The following is a 16,227-nucleotide window of genomic DNA, read 5'->3' as shown; positions in this document are numbered from 1 at the left end:
GTATAGATTCTTTGAAATCAGAACATCATCAACATAATTTTTTCCCAGTTCACTAGTCTCTTGCCAGCAACTATATTCTTAATTCTTAGCTGAGTTTATCATAAAACAAATTCTGAGGCTTTCACCTCAGAGGCTATCTTCTTGCAGTTACAGAAGTATACGTCCAGTTGGTCTCATTGTTGTTCCTCATAATACCAATTTTGATTTATAAGGCCATAGGCAGTCAGCCCTAAACCCTAGGTTCTTCAGAAAATTTATTTATCATAGCCAAGTTCTTTTCTGTTTCAGTATAATTCTTTAGCCATGTTTTATAATAAGGCAAAGAACAATTTCCACATTTTCCCAATTTCCTCAATTCTTTCATCAGTCAGGTTTTTCCCCATAATCTGCTTTACAGCTTTAATGCCTGCCCACTCTATCAGGTCAGGAAGACTCATATTATCATACAACACACTCACTGTTTCAGAAGAGCACGTCCACATTTCCAGAAGCCACTGGTGTGGAAGGAGAAAAAGAACACAAAGAATAAATGTGCTAGTATAATTATTAAAACCAGAATCATCTGTAACATTGTCAAATACACATGCAGATGCCATAGAAGTGGTCCTTGGAACACATAGGTATTTTCTTCTTGATCCTAAAGTAACATGCTCATTTAGCTGCCACTGGTTGCCTGGAGGGAATTGCTTTCTGCATCTCAGGAAGTGCACATGGAAGGGCCTATGCTTTGCCATCTGGCAGTTATGGAGGAGAGGGGAGAAGGGGAGGGAGAAGGGGGAACAGAGAAAGAGGAAAGAGAGAGGGAAGAGAGAGGAAAGAAGAGAGAAAGTGAAATGGAGAGAGGCAGTAGTTACCTCTTCAGAAGAAAGATGGATAGAGTGCTGGCTGGAGAGAAGGCAGGAGATCTTCTTGCCTCAGCAGAAAGGGAGACGTTGGGAGTGGGTAAAACTTGTCTCTTAAAGGGACAGGGTACCAAGGTGACAGGCCAAAAAAAAAAAAAACAGATTATAACATAAGATGTGGCAACAAACAAGATATCTATCGTGACCTAGAGTATGGTCTTTTGGTGTTTGGGGTATTGAGATGGCCCACAGAAGTGGATCCTTTCCACGTTGACCAAAGACCAGAGAAATCAAACCTATTCCTGCTCCTTCAAGGATATAAAAGGAGGATTGACACAGGAAGTGTGTCAATTCATTCAAGATACTTGGTCTAAGGTGTTATCACTGTATGTCCAAACTAAATAACAGAATACTTAAGTCAGGATATAGTTGCTTGATGTTTCAGGTATTGAAGAAAGACATTGTTGTTGAAGGTTGTTCATTTGTTCACAGCCGCTGCTCAGATCCTAAATACTCACACAGACACTACGTTATTTAAAATATTGGCCAATAGCTTAAGCATATTGCTAGCTAGCTCTTATATCTTTTTTTTTTTTTTTTGAGACAGGGTTTCTCTGTGGTTTTGGACAGGGTTTCTCTGTGGTTTTGGAGCCTGTCCTGGAACTAGCTCTTGTAGACCAGGCTGGCCTCGAACTCACAGAGATCCGCCTGCCTCTGCCTCCCGAGTGCTGGGATTAAAGGCGTGTGCCACCACCGCCCGGCTAGCTCTTATATCTTAAATGAACCCATTTCCACTATTTTATATTTTACCACTAGTTTCTGAGAAGATTGAAGCTACCTATATTTGGTAGTTTGAAAGTAATTGATCACCCATAATCTCATACAGTGTGGCACTATTAGGTGTGGCTTTGCTGGAGTGGGCATGGTCTTGGTGAAGGACATTTGTTACTTGAGGTAGGCTGTGATGTTCCCTGTGCTCATAATACCACCCAGTGCAAGATGTAGGACTCTCAGCTTTTCCCCTAGCACTACATCTGCCTTCCCACTACCATTCACCCCAACATATTAATAATGGACTGAACCTCTAAAACTGTAAATGAGCCACCACAATTAGACGTTTTATTTATAAAAGTTGCCATGATCATGGTGTCTCTTGAGAGCAATAGAAACTATAACAAAGATACTACACAGGATACAACGGGTTTTTTTTACAGGAGTTTCAGGCAGCTGTGATATGAGCAACGTGGGTGCTGGGAACCAGACTCATGTCTACTATAAGACCAGTCTGCACCCTTAACAACCAAACTAAGGCTTACTCCTTCCAATAAATATTTACTATGATAGAAATTTGCTCTATAACGCTTGCACTGTAATACAGCTAGCTGCAGCTTTCTGTCCATAGATCTCAGTTTATGCTCCAGAATATGTACCAATAAAAATTCAGTGTTTAATGATTTTATAAGAGAAGTAACATATGTAATTGTTTATAGAAGATATACATAAAACTCTTTAGGTGTGGATCTTAGTAGGCTCAAACACTGATAGCTGTATTGTTCATGAAGAAGTGAATTTAGGGCAAACAAAGTTGGATACCCAAATTGCTAAGATATTCTCTACACTTTCATATTTCAGCATGAAACAGAGATAAAATGAAGGATGGTAGAGGAAATGTTTTGTAAGTATATATTTGTGATCACAGAGAATTCTAGAAGACTACAAAAATAAATTCAAAACAAGTCCTTCATAATTAACCAACAAATATGTGCGCAACACACACTTCCCTGGATATTCTTATATAGGTCAAGATTCCTCAATATAGAAGAATTCTAGCTCATATTGGTTTATTGTTTTATTATAAATAACATGAGAAACCTACCTTTTGAGGAACAATCTTATTTTTAGTTAGTTTGAATCTATACTTCTTTTTTCCCTTTTTAAAATATTAATTTGTTTTACGTCTTGTCCGTAATTTCTATTCCTTCATCTCCTTTCAGTCCCTTCCCTCTTGACACCACTTTGTCCCTACCACACAATCCACTCGCCCTCCATTTCTGTTCATGAAAGGACAGGTCTTCCACAGATATCAATAAAACATGGCATATGGATCTGCAGTAAGACTAAGCACCTCCCCATGTATTAAAGGCTGGGCAAGGCAACTCAGTATGAGGAGTACAGTCCCAAAAGCCAATAAAAGAGTTAGAGATACTCCCTGCTCACACTGTTATGAGTCCCACAAGAAAACCAAATTACACAACTGCAACATACATGCAGAGGGCCTAGTTGAGTCCCATACAGGTTTTTTTTTAATAAGGCCAAACTCAAAGTTGATTTATTGAAAACTTTGAAAGTGAGTTCATACTTTTGAAAATCAGTAGTTTCATTAGATTTGCCTTAAAGAAAAGTTTTATTACACTGAGCTGTGTTTCTGTGATACCGATAGAATATTGAAAAGAAAAAATAACTGAGATTTCCCTGGAAAGGGTTTAGGTGTGTTCAAGACATGAAAACAGTTGGGAAGGTTAATCATGACTGGTTATTCAAATGACAGAAAATTAGCTCAGCTCTTTATTTACAAAGCCATACAGGTTTCTTGGTTGTTGATTCAGTCTCCATGAACCCCAATGAGTCCATGTTATTCAATGCTGTAGGTTAACTTGTGGTGTTCTTGACCCCTCTGGGTCCTACAATTCTTTCTCTCCCTCTTCTGCAGGATTCTCCAGGGTCCACCTAATGTTCGGCTGTAGGTCAGTTCCTAAATGAATCCTCGCTGACGACAACCGCGTTGGGTACTAGTCTATGAATATAGCAGCATATCATTAGGCATCATTATATTGTCAACTTTTTTCTCCAAATGTGTTTGGTGCGATCCTAGTTCTCCGGGTCATTCCGCCTGAAGGTCCTAGTGCTCTAGGCATCATCAGGAGTGGGCGTGCTCTCCAGGAATGGGTTTCAGGCTAGAACAGTCATTGGTTGGAAACTCCCTCAATCTATAGCTCTTGACAGTCATTATTATGTGAATCTTGTGGCTTAGAAGTCAACTATTGAGGGCAGGGCTCCATGGTACAGAATAATACTTGCTCTTACAGAGGAGCTCAATTTCATTCTAAGAACCCACATGGCAAATCAGAGTAGTTCATCACTCCAATACCAAGGCTATTTACACCATAATCTGAACTGCACCATACCAGGAATGCTCATAGTAAACATTCATACCTGAAAGCAAAACACATAAAAATAAATGAGAAATATTTCAAATTAGCTGTATCAATAAGCTGCTTTTAAATAATTTCCCCATTTCTGATCATTTCATATCTGAATATTTACATAAATATGAAAACTAGCATTTCCACATATTATCTGGCATTTTCACCAAGTTGGTCACTGAGCATCAGTACATGAGAAAGACAGTCAGTCCCTAGTCACACCCTGAATTCTGTGTGCTGTGTGACACCAACAAATTCTAAGGGTGCCCTAATTTCACCACTCTCATGGGCATCTTACAGAAGTGTTCATTTATTCTGAATTAGTTTAGGGCTCCATTCTTCCTCAGAACAATGGTCTATCTACAAATCAGTGTTGATTAAATTTGTCTATACAACAGATCATGGAATGATAATCAGACTTTATAAATCATCACAGTACTCACAACCTTTACACCTCAAATCTTGAATTACTCTACTGCTTCAATGCTCTAACTTGAAACAGTTGACAGCAATTGAATTAAAACCTGTGTTCCAAAGAATGTTAGGAGACATTATAACTACAGAAGCAATCTGATGACAAGGGGTCATACTGAATATAAATTAGTATATAAAAGTCTATGTTTTAGAATGCTCTGATACACAAGAAAAAATAGTTGTTGATATACTCATGTACTGCAGGGGTGAAAATTCCTGGTGTATTGTCCAATAAGGAGAAAGGGGCAGAGTGTTGGGAAGCAAGCATTGACGGCCACATTGACATGGGTCACCCATGTATCTCCTCCATCCTGAACAGAAAAATACATCATTAAAATGACAGAGGCTACATAAAAGACCACAAAACTGTTCAAAAGGATAAGTATTCTTTGTGTGGCTTTGGTTTCATGAAGTGATTTATTAGACAGGGATCTGTGGATATGCTGGACCCTCTGTTTATGTTTGAACAAGATCAACACCATGGAGCCACTGGCCCACATCATGAGTCCCAAAGACAAAACATCATTGAAAGCCAATAGAATAGCATATAATGTGGAAGTTTGTTTGTTAACTTTTACTATTAAACAGTGCAAAAATTGTCTTAATTCAGTATGATTTCCTTTATCCTTCATATCAGTCAGTCTCACAATAATTAAGCTATTTGCAAATAGACACAGGGCCCAGCACAAGCCCAGGGAAGGACCAATGATGCTGGGGGCTCTGACCTTGAGCTGTGCCCACTTGGAATTGCTGGGACTGATGGTGATGGCCTGAAAGACACTCAGCAGGGATGTGGAACCAAGGGACACTCCCCTGGCAACTCTATACAAATAAAAGACCAGTTTGCATGAAATGTTACCTAGAGGATATGTCTGACCAAAAGCAGCCATTGACTGAGGGATTCCTTTGCAGAGAAGAACCAAGATGTTGGCACAGGTCAGGTGTTTGACAATCAGGTCTGTGGGCCTTCTCCTGATCCCACTGAAGGAAGAGACAATAAGACAGCAAAGCAAGGCTAAGTTCCCCAGGAAGCCTAGTGAAGTCTGGGATAGGAAGAAGATCCCCATGGCCAGATCTCTTGATATCATTCTGTCATTGTATAAAAATGTCACTCAGTATTTGGTCCTGAGAACTCAGGATAGACATGTAGGAATATTTTCTTCAGTGTACAAAAAAAATCCATGCTAACCAATAATCACTAATGTCCATTCAGATACTAAGATAAAATATAACTATGTGGTTAGACTTGTGCCTTTGTGTGGGAATATTCACTTCAGTGAAGGTGCCTTTGGAGTCAGTCAGTGTTATAGACAGTGCTGAGGTTCCACGTATGAGTACCGGGACTAAACTTGAGTTTTTTATAGAGGCAGTGTGCCTTCTTAGTCCAGAGAGCCTTCTCTAGAGCCCCCAAGAAGTGTATTTGAATAAGTTTCTAGGGGCTGAAGCAGTGGAGGGCACTGGATGCTCTTCCAGAGGACCTGGGTCCAATTTTCAGCATTCACATGGCGTCTCACAACTGTGTATAGTTCTCGTTCCCACAGAGAAATACATACAGGTAACACACCAAAGCACATTGCAAAAGAAAAGACATTTTCAAAGTATTCCAAACCTTAAAGAATTCCCATATTTTTTTCTGCCAGATACCAGACACGGGACTGTATTGAAAGACAAGGTTAGTACTGTACTTGCTGGTTGTCCCCACTTTTCACACAGCTATACAAATGAAGTGTGATTTCCAGCTAACAGAAGTCTTGGGTTGGGGTTTCTAGTGATGAAGCAGTCTGCCATAGGATGAGTTTTGTGACACTGCAGATTCCTTAGGTTCCACCACTGGAAATGGCAGACATACCAGACTCAATTACACTTCAGAATGAAAATATTTCCTCTAGGTTGTATGGAGCAAAATTGTTTTCTATGTCATTCACACTGCCATTCTTGGCTCCAGTTGACAAATTCCTGCATATTTTTAATATGCCCTTAATTCCTAAAATATACTATTGGAAAATATCATGTATCAAATGGAAATATCAGAAGGTAACAATGACAATCACATATGAAACAGATCAATCTTATACAAATGTTCAACTTAATAATTGTAAAAATTGATTCAATATTGGAATGAGAACTTTCCCCATTTACTAAATTACAATATTATTAACACCAAGAATATAGTTCCTATTATATCATAGTTGTCTAAATATGGAAAGTGAAATTTTATGCATACCTATATGAACAGTGCATAATAATTTCAGGATAGGAAAATGTAAGTAATATATGTGTACATTGATTCATAGGAGAATATAGAGTTCAATCACAGTCCTGCAAAGTAGAAACCACAGCAGTAGATACATATTTAACCCTGCCAAAGTGATGCTAAATTATGAAATTCAAAGAATCATTAGAATGGATTAAAATTGGAATCATATGATTTAATTTTGTCCATTCTTACACACATAAATACAACATGAAATCGCTATTACTGCTCTTGCCCTCTAAGAAGGCAAAATAGCCTTCTGTCAGTGTGCCTCTTGGCACCAGTATTTCCTAAAGAAAACTGTCACCTGCTTCTGTGACCCTGAGTCAAAAAGGCAGCTTGCAAAGAAAGCAAATGTTCGTGCATCTGTAAATTCTGCTATTCAGCAAAATTTTTAATCTTGAGATTATGCCAGGCATTGCATTTCACTGAGCATACCTAATATTTGTTCACAGAATACCTATGTGTGTTGATGGAAGGTTTTCTTTCTATATCCCTTGAATACTGTGATAAAGCATTTTAGATACAAAGACCTCTCCACCTGCCTCTTTGACTCGGGTTCCTACAGAAATCCTCCTTGCCAAAGGTTTTTTTTTTTTTTTTTTTTTTTTTTTTCGGGAGGAGACTAGGTACACAGGCCTCACTCAAGAAGATTTCCTTTACCTATGGAGTCCTCAGGACTCAAAGGATCCACAGCTCTGTCAGTATTCATTCTATGCAGCATTCCACCCCTGAAAAAGAGAGACAAGCTCAAAGAGCTGCACCCACACAGCTGGGAGCAGATTGTCTAGCTGCTGCAAGCCTGAGGAAACACATCAAGTCCCACCTGTGAAAGGAGATGCCTCTATGATGGCAGATGCTGGATAGGATCTCAATAGTCAGAGGGACAGATAGCTTCTCTCCATATAGTCACAGACACACAGTGACATGTTCATATGCTGACACCTCATCTCTCTTGAGGTCAGGAGGATGCCACAGGAGGCAACCATGACAATCTCTGCTGAGGGAGTTGACTTCATCCCTGAAAAACACTTCTTCACATCAGAACCATCAGGAACATTTTCACTATGAAATGAATAGCAGAGGGACATGCTGAAGATCTGGAGGGGGTGCTCCTCTTCTGGGGCATTGGATCACAGAGGGAGTCCAGATTGCAGGAGCAGAGGGATGGGTTCTAAGGAGGAGGGACTGAGGATGAGAAGGGAAGATGGAGACAGAATTTTAATTTCCCTGAAGTAAGTCTTCCCCAAACTTACTGAATATACAGTCAGGGAATGACAAGAACACATGTAAATACAGAACTGTGACCCAAAACTTTAAGAACGGGAAGCCAAGCTACCCTTCAGAAACCTTGATAAACAGGATAAGGATGTTTCCTTAGCTATATTTTGATATTTTTCTTCTTTTCTGACACAATTTGTAGCAATAGAATTACTCAGATTTGGGACTACATAGGGAAAGTTAAAATTCAATAGCAAACTAACAAATAAATAAACAAAGTTCTAAAGCCCCACAGGTCACTTTGCTTGTATTTAGCAGGCCTACTTCACTTGTATGTCCACCACCCTCATTCCGGCACAGTGTAGCCATTTCTTTGACATCGTGAGTATGTCTGGCTTCTCTGCATTCCACAAGCATATGGCTCAGTTTTGAATCTTGATATAAGTAAATGGCATTTTTTGATAAAATTGGGTTGAGCTCATGCACTTGAGAGCTGGCCTGTAGAAGTGAGGTCCAACTTTTGTACAACTCAAGTTTATCATCCCACTTAGGGATCTGCACTTGTAACAAACAGCTGAGTTGCAACCAATCACTGAAATAGAGTTTTAGTCACTCAAGGGCAGCCAAAAGTAGTTCACAAATCCGTCATATACAAAAACTTCCTGCTGGGACAGAACAAGAAGCTCTCTCTGAGCCCCTTATTTTCATTGCTTCCCAGTGTCTGTTTGTAAATGCTTTGGTCCTATTTACAAACAGCCATCTTCCGTGAATCACCTCTAGTTCTGGCAACTCAACAACTAATAAATATTTTTTTGCTCAGTACAACTCTATGGATTTAATATGTTTAATAATTTTCTTTTAATATTAACTCAAAATTGACAACCAGCTTTATAGCATTCACAAATACAAAAGATACATTAAGAAGTGGAGATTGAAGGGACTGTGCTGTTAAAAATTACATACATCATAGCGCTGCAGAAATGGCTCAGCAATTAAAAGCACTTGGTGCTCTTGCAGGAGACCACGGTTTGGTAACAGCGCCCACATGGTGGCTCAAAATCATACATTATCCAAATTACAGGGAATCAGTTGGCTTCATCAGACTTCCATGAGCACCAGGCTTGCACTTGGCACACACATACATATGAAGGCAAAATGTTCCATGGCACCCACGTTCAATTCCCAGCACCCACATCATATCTCATAATGGTCTGTAACTCCAATTCCAGGGACTCCGATGTCCTCTTCTGATTCTCATAGGCACAAACATGGAACTCGTGTGTGTATGTGTGTGTGTATGTGTATGTATGTGTGTTTGTGTGAGTTCCATGTGCCTATGAGGCATAAATATATATATATGGAAAATATTCATACATTTCTAATATGCATATATGCTTATATATAAGTAAAGCATTCATACATATCAAATAAAAAGAACACACATCAAAAAACTTTATGAGTAATAAGCATGCTGACAGTGGTTAAGTAAAAAAGCACTCAACAGTATCAGCCGTAACAGTGCCTTGTCTGGTAAGACAAGCTTAATGTTGATGTCCTAATTCATTAAATCTGATTCTGGCATCTTTTGTTCTTCAAGCCTGACATTTTGTTGTTGCATTCTTAATAGTAGCAGGAACTAAAAGGCTCCCCAGTTCTCTGCATAAATAATGGCAGACTGTGACCCTGTCTTCTTGTAGTCATTTACCTCAAAATTTAACTGATATTTTCTCTAGAGGTACCTTGCAGATTGTGAACAGAGGAAATGGCTCAGTTATTAAAGCACTTTTAGAGTAACCATGGGGACCACAGTTGGGATCCTCAGCACCTACATTAGAAGATTTGTGTGCAATATAAGCCTATAACACCAGGTAGTCAGAAATTGGTGGACTTTAGGATCTCACTGGCTAGTCAATCTATGTTAAATGTTGATCTCTAAGTTCACTGGATTCCCTATCTTCAATCCCATGATGGAGAATAATAGAGAAAAACTCTGAACTTCAACCTAAAGCCTCCACACGCACTTGAACTGGGGAACCTAAACACACACACAACATAAACACACAGATATGCACTTATTAGACCGCGGATCTGGATAAGACATGAAGTCATTATTGCATGGTACCCAGCAGTATCTATTCTTGATTTTAATAAAGACCTTGACTAGCACTGACTGTAGGGTCAATGCCATCAGTCTGGGGCACAAACTGAACAAAATTTAATGTTAATCAATCACGAAATAACTGTTCAGTTGGCATCAGGAGCTGGAACTATCAGCTACTTTCGTTATCTTCCTCTCTCTGTCGGAAGGCACCTGGTAAGTATATCACAGAACTCTGTTCACTTGGATAATCCTACCTATTCAGAGAGTATTCTGCCATCTCTCCCCATTTTCTCCTTTCAACTTTAATACTTTGTCAACCCACTTAGTAAAGGAATCATATATGTACATACTAGGTATTACATACATAATATATGTAGTATACATAGTGCACATATTCATATATAAACTGCACACACACACACACAACTATTGCTTCACCTGTACTAGCATTGATAGCACATACACAGGGACTGAGATTAATATACATATCAGTTTTTCAAGGCAAAGTTTATTTATACAGTCCAGGCTGTCCTGGAACTCGATCTGTAGACCATATGGGCTTCAAACTCAGAGATCCATACCTCCATATCCCAAGTACTGGGATTAAAGGTTTTTGCCACCATGCCTGGTTTTGATATAATTTTAAAAGACTGCTGGTGCTCTATAAGTAAAATTTCAATTTTATTCTCTTAATAAACCTCAATGTCTTCTTGCCCACTGCATGTTCCTTTAAAGTGTTTTCAGCATTTTAATTGTTGTTCCCATTTACTTTTGCAATTTTTAGTAGAGTGTTCTAATTCTGAATTCATTGTTGTCAATCATTTGTACAATGTGTATTTGGCAAACAATATCACTTCCTTGTGTTTGTACTCTCAATCCTAGTTTAGCCCATGTGGGCTCCACAACACTTAGCTGCCTCCTCCACACCCACACACAAACTGCACTGTTACTGAGTATACTGACTGTAAATTCAGTTATTTGTGAAGATTTTATACTTTCATAAAAAGTCTAGTCTACACAATTATTAGATCATTGAAAACAGTAAAAATAAAAGTGTGTTGCATGAGTGCTTATGCATGTGTGTATGCATGCGTGCACGTGTGAGTGTGTGTGTGTGTGTGTTACTTGGAATAATATAAGCATACCCCTATACTTAGTGAGAAGATTGCCCCTGAGCACAACTGTGTTGTAGAGCAATTTCCTCCTTATTGAAACATTCCTTCCAGTGAGAAGGTCACTAGAGACACTGGAAGTATACACATTTCAGAAATATAGGAAAACTCAAACAAACAAGACACAGGAGGGACTCTCCACAGGTTATAGAAGATATTTTTTAATCTACTAGAGGAAATTCTGATCTGTTGATCTGCCTAAAGAGATTCTCGGAAGTGTTGAGTTGCTCCAAAGTCATGCAGAGATACAAGTATGCAGATTCCTTGAGTCATCACACCTGTGTGAGGATAGACTTCTCTGTGAGGCAGATGCATTTGAGTGACGACAACTCCTGTAAGAAACCCTGCAGCCATACTCCTGTAAAGAAGACCAATAAAAGTTTACGAGTTTATCAACTTGGACTTTGGTTTGATGGCTACGTTTATCTGTCATGGATTCCCTTTCTAGGGTGAATAGACCTATGTGTGTCATGTCACCACCAGGAAGTCTCTCACCACAAACTTGTACCCAGCAAAGTGATCTTTCCATTCTTTAGGGCTTCATTATCTCTCTGCTTGGTCTTCACTCTCATAAACTTTACACTTTTCAGTGTCTCTGACTGAAGAATTTGAATTGTCCAACTTTTACTATGACTATTTTCTAATCAAGACATTTATCTAGAACTTAGATGTCTAGTTCCTATGTCTGAAGGTCCCTGGGATCTTAGTGTCATTTGTTTACACACATTTGATCCTATTCTGTCATTCTGTGCCTGCTGTCCTGCCAAGCATAAATACCTGTCATCAATAGAAGAGTGAGGGCATCCTCTTCTGGAAGAATCTACAAACCAGTATCTCTCTTCATTTTGAACATTGTGTGAGACTCTTCTTAGGTAGATATAATGTGTTATGTCGCACCCAAGAAATCAAATTTGTGACAAACCAAAGCAACAATTCTCCCAAAGCCCATTTGAAAGAGCCAATAAATTTTAGTGGGGGTTGCTTAGGGGGGTGTGGGTGAAGGGATACTTAATAGAGCAGCTGCCTCATTACAAAGTCTGCCCCAAAACATGGGTAGGAACTGACAGGAGCTTCAACCCTGGTGGTAGTGACATGATTTGCAGGAAGCTCAACTGGTCAGAGAGTCTCCTTTAGGTAGCTAGACTGGGCAGAGTCTCCTCCTCTAGTTCTGGGGTCACAAATATTCTTATATTCACAGAGAGGGACTTAGAGAACCAGGAATATTAATCACACAGGGGTGTCTCCTCAGTGGAGGAGATCAAATAAAATGCCTTCATTCCATCCAGAAAGCTGAGAGTGGATTTTGTTATACTTGGTGACCTTTGGGCTCTATGTGGAGGCAAACCTCACCCAGATTCCCCAGAATAATTAATTATTCCAGACTTGTCCCTCCCTGGACCATTGCCCATCTTTAGGGGAGCTGTCCAATGTACTTCATTCTGCTAACCCCTGTGCCATCATCAGTCTGAGACTACACTAGATTCTAGGTTTTTAGCTATAGAAACCACTCTGATGCCATATATTTTGTGGAAGAATTTCTACGTAGTCATACCTTAAGCTTTATTGTGCACCTACAATAAGATTTATTTGTGGCCTGGAAACCATTTCCAAATTGTACTGTGTTTTGAATATGCTGGCAATGAACTGTATGGCATTAGACTTTCTGATCCTAGACAACAATGAGGACCCTAAGAGAGACCTGCATACATCTAATACATGGGAAGTAGAAAAAGACAAGATCTTCTGAGTAAATTGGGAGCATGGGGACTTTGGGAGAGGGTGAAAGGGGAGGAGAGAGGCAGGGAGGGGAAAAGAGAAAAATGTAGAGCTCAATAAAAATCAATTTAAAAAAGGAAAAGTCAATCTGCATTATGTTTTAATTCTTATCTCTTCTTATAGTTTTGTCTCCTGCATGATACCTGTCAGGATCTCCTCACTCTCTCAATCCCCTTCCCCAGCCAAGGAGGTAGAATTGCTGTGCTGCATAAGAACTCTCCACCACATCAATTCACTTACTGGTTCTGTTTTAACTGAACTATTTTACTTCTAGATTTCATCTTATCTCTTCTCTTATGAGATATGCATATCAGTGTCCACAGATAGGAAAAAAGATCATGTTCTCCCACTACTATCATTTTTCTAATGTACACAGCCTCTAACTGCCTTTGAAATACTTATCCTTATAATCGTATCTCTGCCCTGTCCATTTCACACCTCTCATTCATGGACCCTATTTTGGAGTTGATAGAATTTAACATGAAGAACACAAATGATCCAAATGCAGAGAGAGTGACTCACTGTGGAATTCTGATATATATCACATCCTCTCCCCTCAAGCTGAGGGAACTTCGTGGAAGATGGGGTGCAAAGGTTGTAAAATCCAGAGATCAGAGAATAATACTCGCAAACGGTATCATCTGGATACACAGGCAGTTACATTCCTGACATCTCAACAGCTGTGTTTGCTGACATGAGATCTGTCTAGTTACTGGTTCAGCATGGACAGTGAGGGGGTTGCAAGGTCCACTTCTAGCTGAGAAGCTACAATTTACTGGGGAAGACAAAGTGAGCTATCTTCAGATGTGAGGTTCCGAATAGGTTGCCTCTGGTATTTCTGGCAATTCTACAGCCATGAGCATGTGTTTAATGCTAACTGAATTTAATAGGTTATGTGCACTTACGTAGAGAAGGGGAAGTGTATAAAGATGGTAGGGAGAATTGAAGGGAGGCAGAGAGTAAAGGATGCATTTGAACAAAATACAATGCATTCACGTATGAAGGAAAAGCATAATGTAAATTTTTATAAACGTTCTCCTCCAGCCACCTCTAGATCTGTTATCTTCACCAAATACTTAGTCTGCTACAAACAGTGACTCTTCTAGATGTACACATACAGTTTCCCCTTGATTTTCAATTACTGCAATTGTAGTTTTTACGAAGGATTTAAATTACTTAATTTTCAATTACATGGTAAAGCTCCAATATATGCTTATAAAAGAGAACACAGAATTTATGTATTTAGTATGCTGAATGGTTTCTTACATTTTGATCACACGTATCTAGTTAGATGTGTGTGTTTATTGGCGGGGGAGAGTTTGTGTGTGTGAGAGTGTGTGTTCAGACACATGTGGTGGTCAGGAGGAAAACTTGCAGAAGTTGGTTCTCTGTTTCCTTCAGGTGGGCTCCAGGATTTAAGCCAGGTTTTAAGATTTGGTAGAAATCATCTTCATCTGCTGAGCCATCTCACTAGTCCTAAATGTTCTTCTGTTTTTCAAAGCCTAAAATCCATATATTATTTATTTATTTTTACTAGAAAGCCATGAATATTTAGGGAATACTAGGAGAAGTGCAAGTTTATTATATCTATAGATCTAGAGAAAGAGAGTCAATTCATATTACAAGAGTGTCCTTGTATGGAAGTAGCAAAGCAAGGTACACAGTTAAGCAGGAAGGAGAGGAATGAGAATGAATGGAAAGAGGAAGGGATGCTTTTTAATATAATTAACTTTATTAATACAAATATGCCCTAATGTGTCAAGGCTTCCGACTTGATACATACTTAGGAATACTTTAGTTTAGTAGCAATCTTTTATGTTTATCAAACTATTTTTTAAGCAAAACTCAAAACCATTACATCAAGCATACTGAAGTGATGATTCTTTCCAAGTAGGATACAAGAATTATCTTCCTTACAGAGATGGGAGTGGAAATCCCAGAAAACTTCTGTGTCCTTGGCTTGCATAACTTCACTTTGCCTACTAAACAAATTGTGAGACCCACAGACCTGCTTCTCAACTAGATGGCTTTAGCCAATTCCTTTGTAGTGTTTCCCAGAGGAGTCCCTCAGAAACTAGGAGCCTTTGGATTGATCTATGTCCAAGAAGGGCTTCTCACGGCACGACATGTCCTTGGTAGCTTCCACATCACAAACAAATTGCCACAATTCCTCTAAGTGGAATTTCTCTGATGCTTGCCATGAGATATCTAAAGTATATTGGCTCACACTGCCTCCTTCATGCAATCCAGATCTTTTGATAAACAGGTAAAAAAAAATTAAAGGAAAATAAATATTTAAATGTTGCTGAAAACTAGTGCTTTCAGACTCCTTTGGTCTAGCCATGATTCCTATTCAGTAGAACAAAGGGATTCCAGGCAATTGACCGCTAGTAGGCAGTCTCCATAACTCCAGAGTGACCCTCAGGATATTTCTCTATCCAGATTCTCATAGGCAGGAGTTTTGAGGATTTCCTGAGCAAGAGTCCTTGACTCCAGGAGGGACTGATGACCATTAGATCTTAAGAGTAGTAATTTTGTACTCTCTCAGATGGTGACTGTGTCTCAATGGACAATCCACCACACTGCTCATGGTGGCATTTCCATCCTATCTTGAAGAGTGACTGTATGTGCCTTCCACTCCCAAGGTCTTATGCAGGCCAATATTATGCAGGTATTTTTGCAATTGATGTTCCCTCTTCCCAAATGACTCTATCTTATGTCAAATTTCAAGGAAGTAGCTAGTACAATACTGTACTGATTTTAAGAAGTATCAGAGTAATTAAGCTCCTCATTTCTTTATATCTATCTATCTATCTATCTATCTATCTATCTATCTATCTATCTATCTATCTACTTAGGAAACTAGGATTCACTTATCACAGGCTGGACTCAAACTTGCTATGCCACTTAGGAAGACCTTAAACTTTGAGATCCCTTTGCCTCCATGCAATGATTACAGCTGCTATAGAACTTGGGCTTTTATACCAGTGTCTCATATACTGAAGTGATAGCCTGATGGAACCCCAGCCAACAGCTAGGAAAAGCTACATTTCTCTCATTTGTGTGAGGAATTTACCATGTGTGGAAAGCTCCGTGGAAAAATATGTCCATCTGAAGCGGATGAACATGAAACAGATGCATACAGCTCTGTGAAGATGAAGCCAACTTGGAGACAAAATGACAT

General features: G+C 39.2%; 1 protein-coding gene across 1 annotated transcript; it reads right to left on the bottom strand.

Annotated features, from left to right (window-relative positions):
• Positions 1-4,710: 4,710 nt before the first annotated feature.
• LOC130868368 (vomeronasal type-1 receptor 4-like) lies at positions 4,711-5,607 on the bottom strand. The gene has a single exon (XM_057760617.1). The coding sequence runs from the start codon at positions 5,605-5,607 to the stop codon at positions 4,711-4,713; it is 897 nt and encodes a 298-aa protein (XP_057616600.1).
• Positions 5,608-16,227: the final 10,620 nt, after the last annotated feature.

Source organism: Chionomys nivalis, chromosome 2, assembly GCF_950005125.1.
Source record: "Chionomys nivalis chromosome 2, mChiNiv1.1, whole genome shotgun sequence".
NCBI classification, from domain to species: Eukaryota; Metazoa; Chordata; class Mammalia; order Rodentia; family Cricetidae; genus Chionomys; species Chionomys nivalis.
Note: the sequence above shows the minus strand (reverse complement) of the source record. Positions and strands in the feature narration are given on the sequence as shown.

Coding starts and splice junctions, on each gene's coding strand:
- LOC130868368 (XM_057760617.1), bottom strand. CDS start 5,607: ATGATATCAAGAGATCTGGCCATGGGGATCTTCTTCCTATCCCAGACT.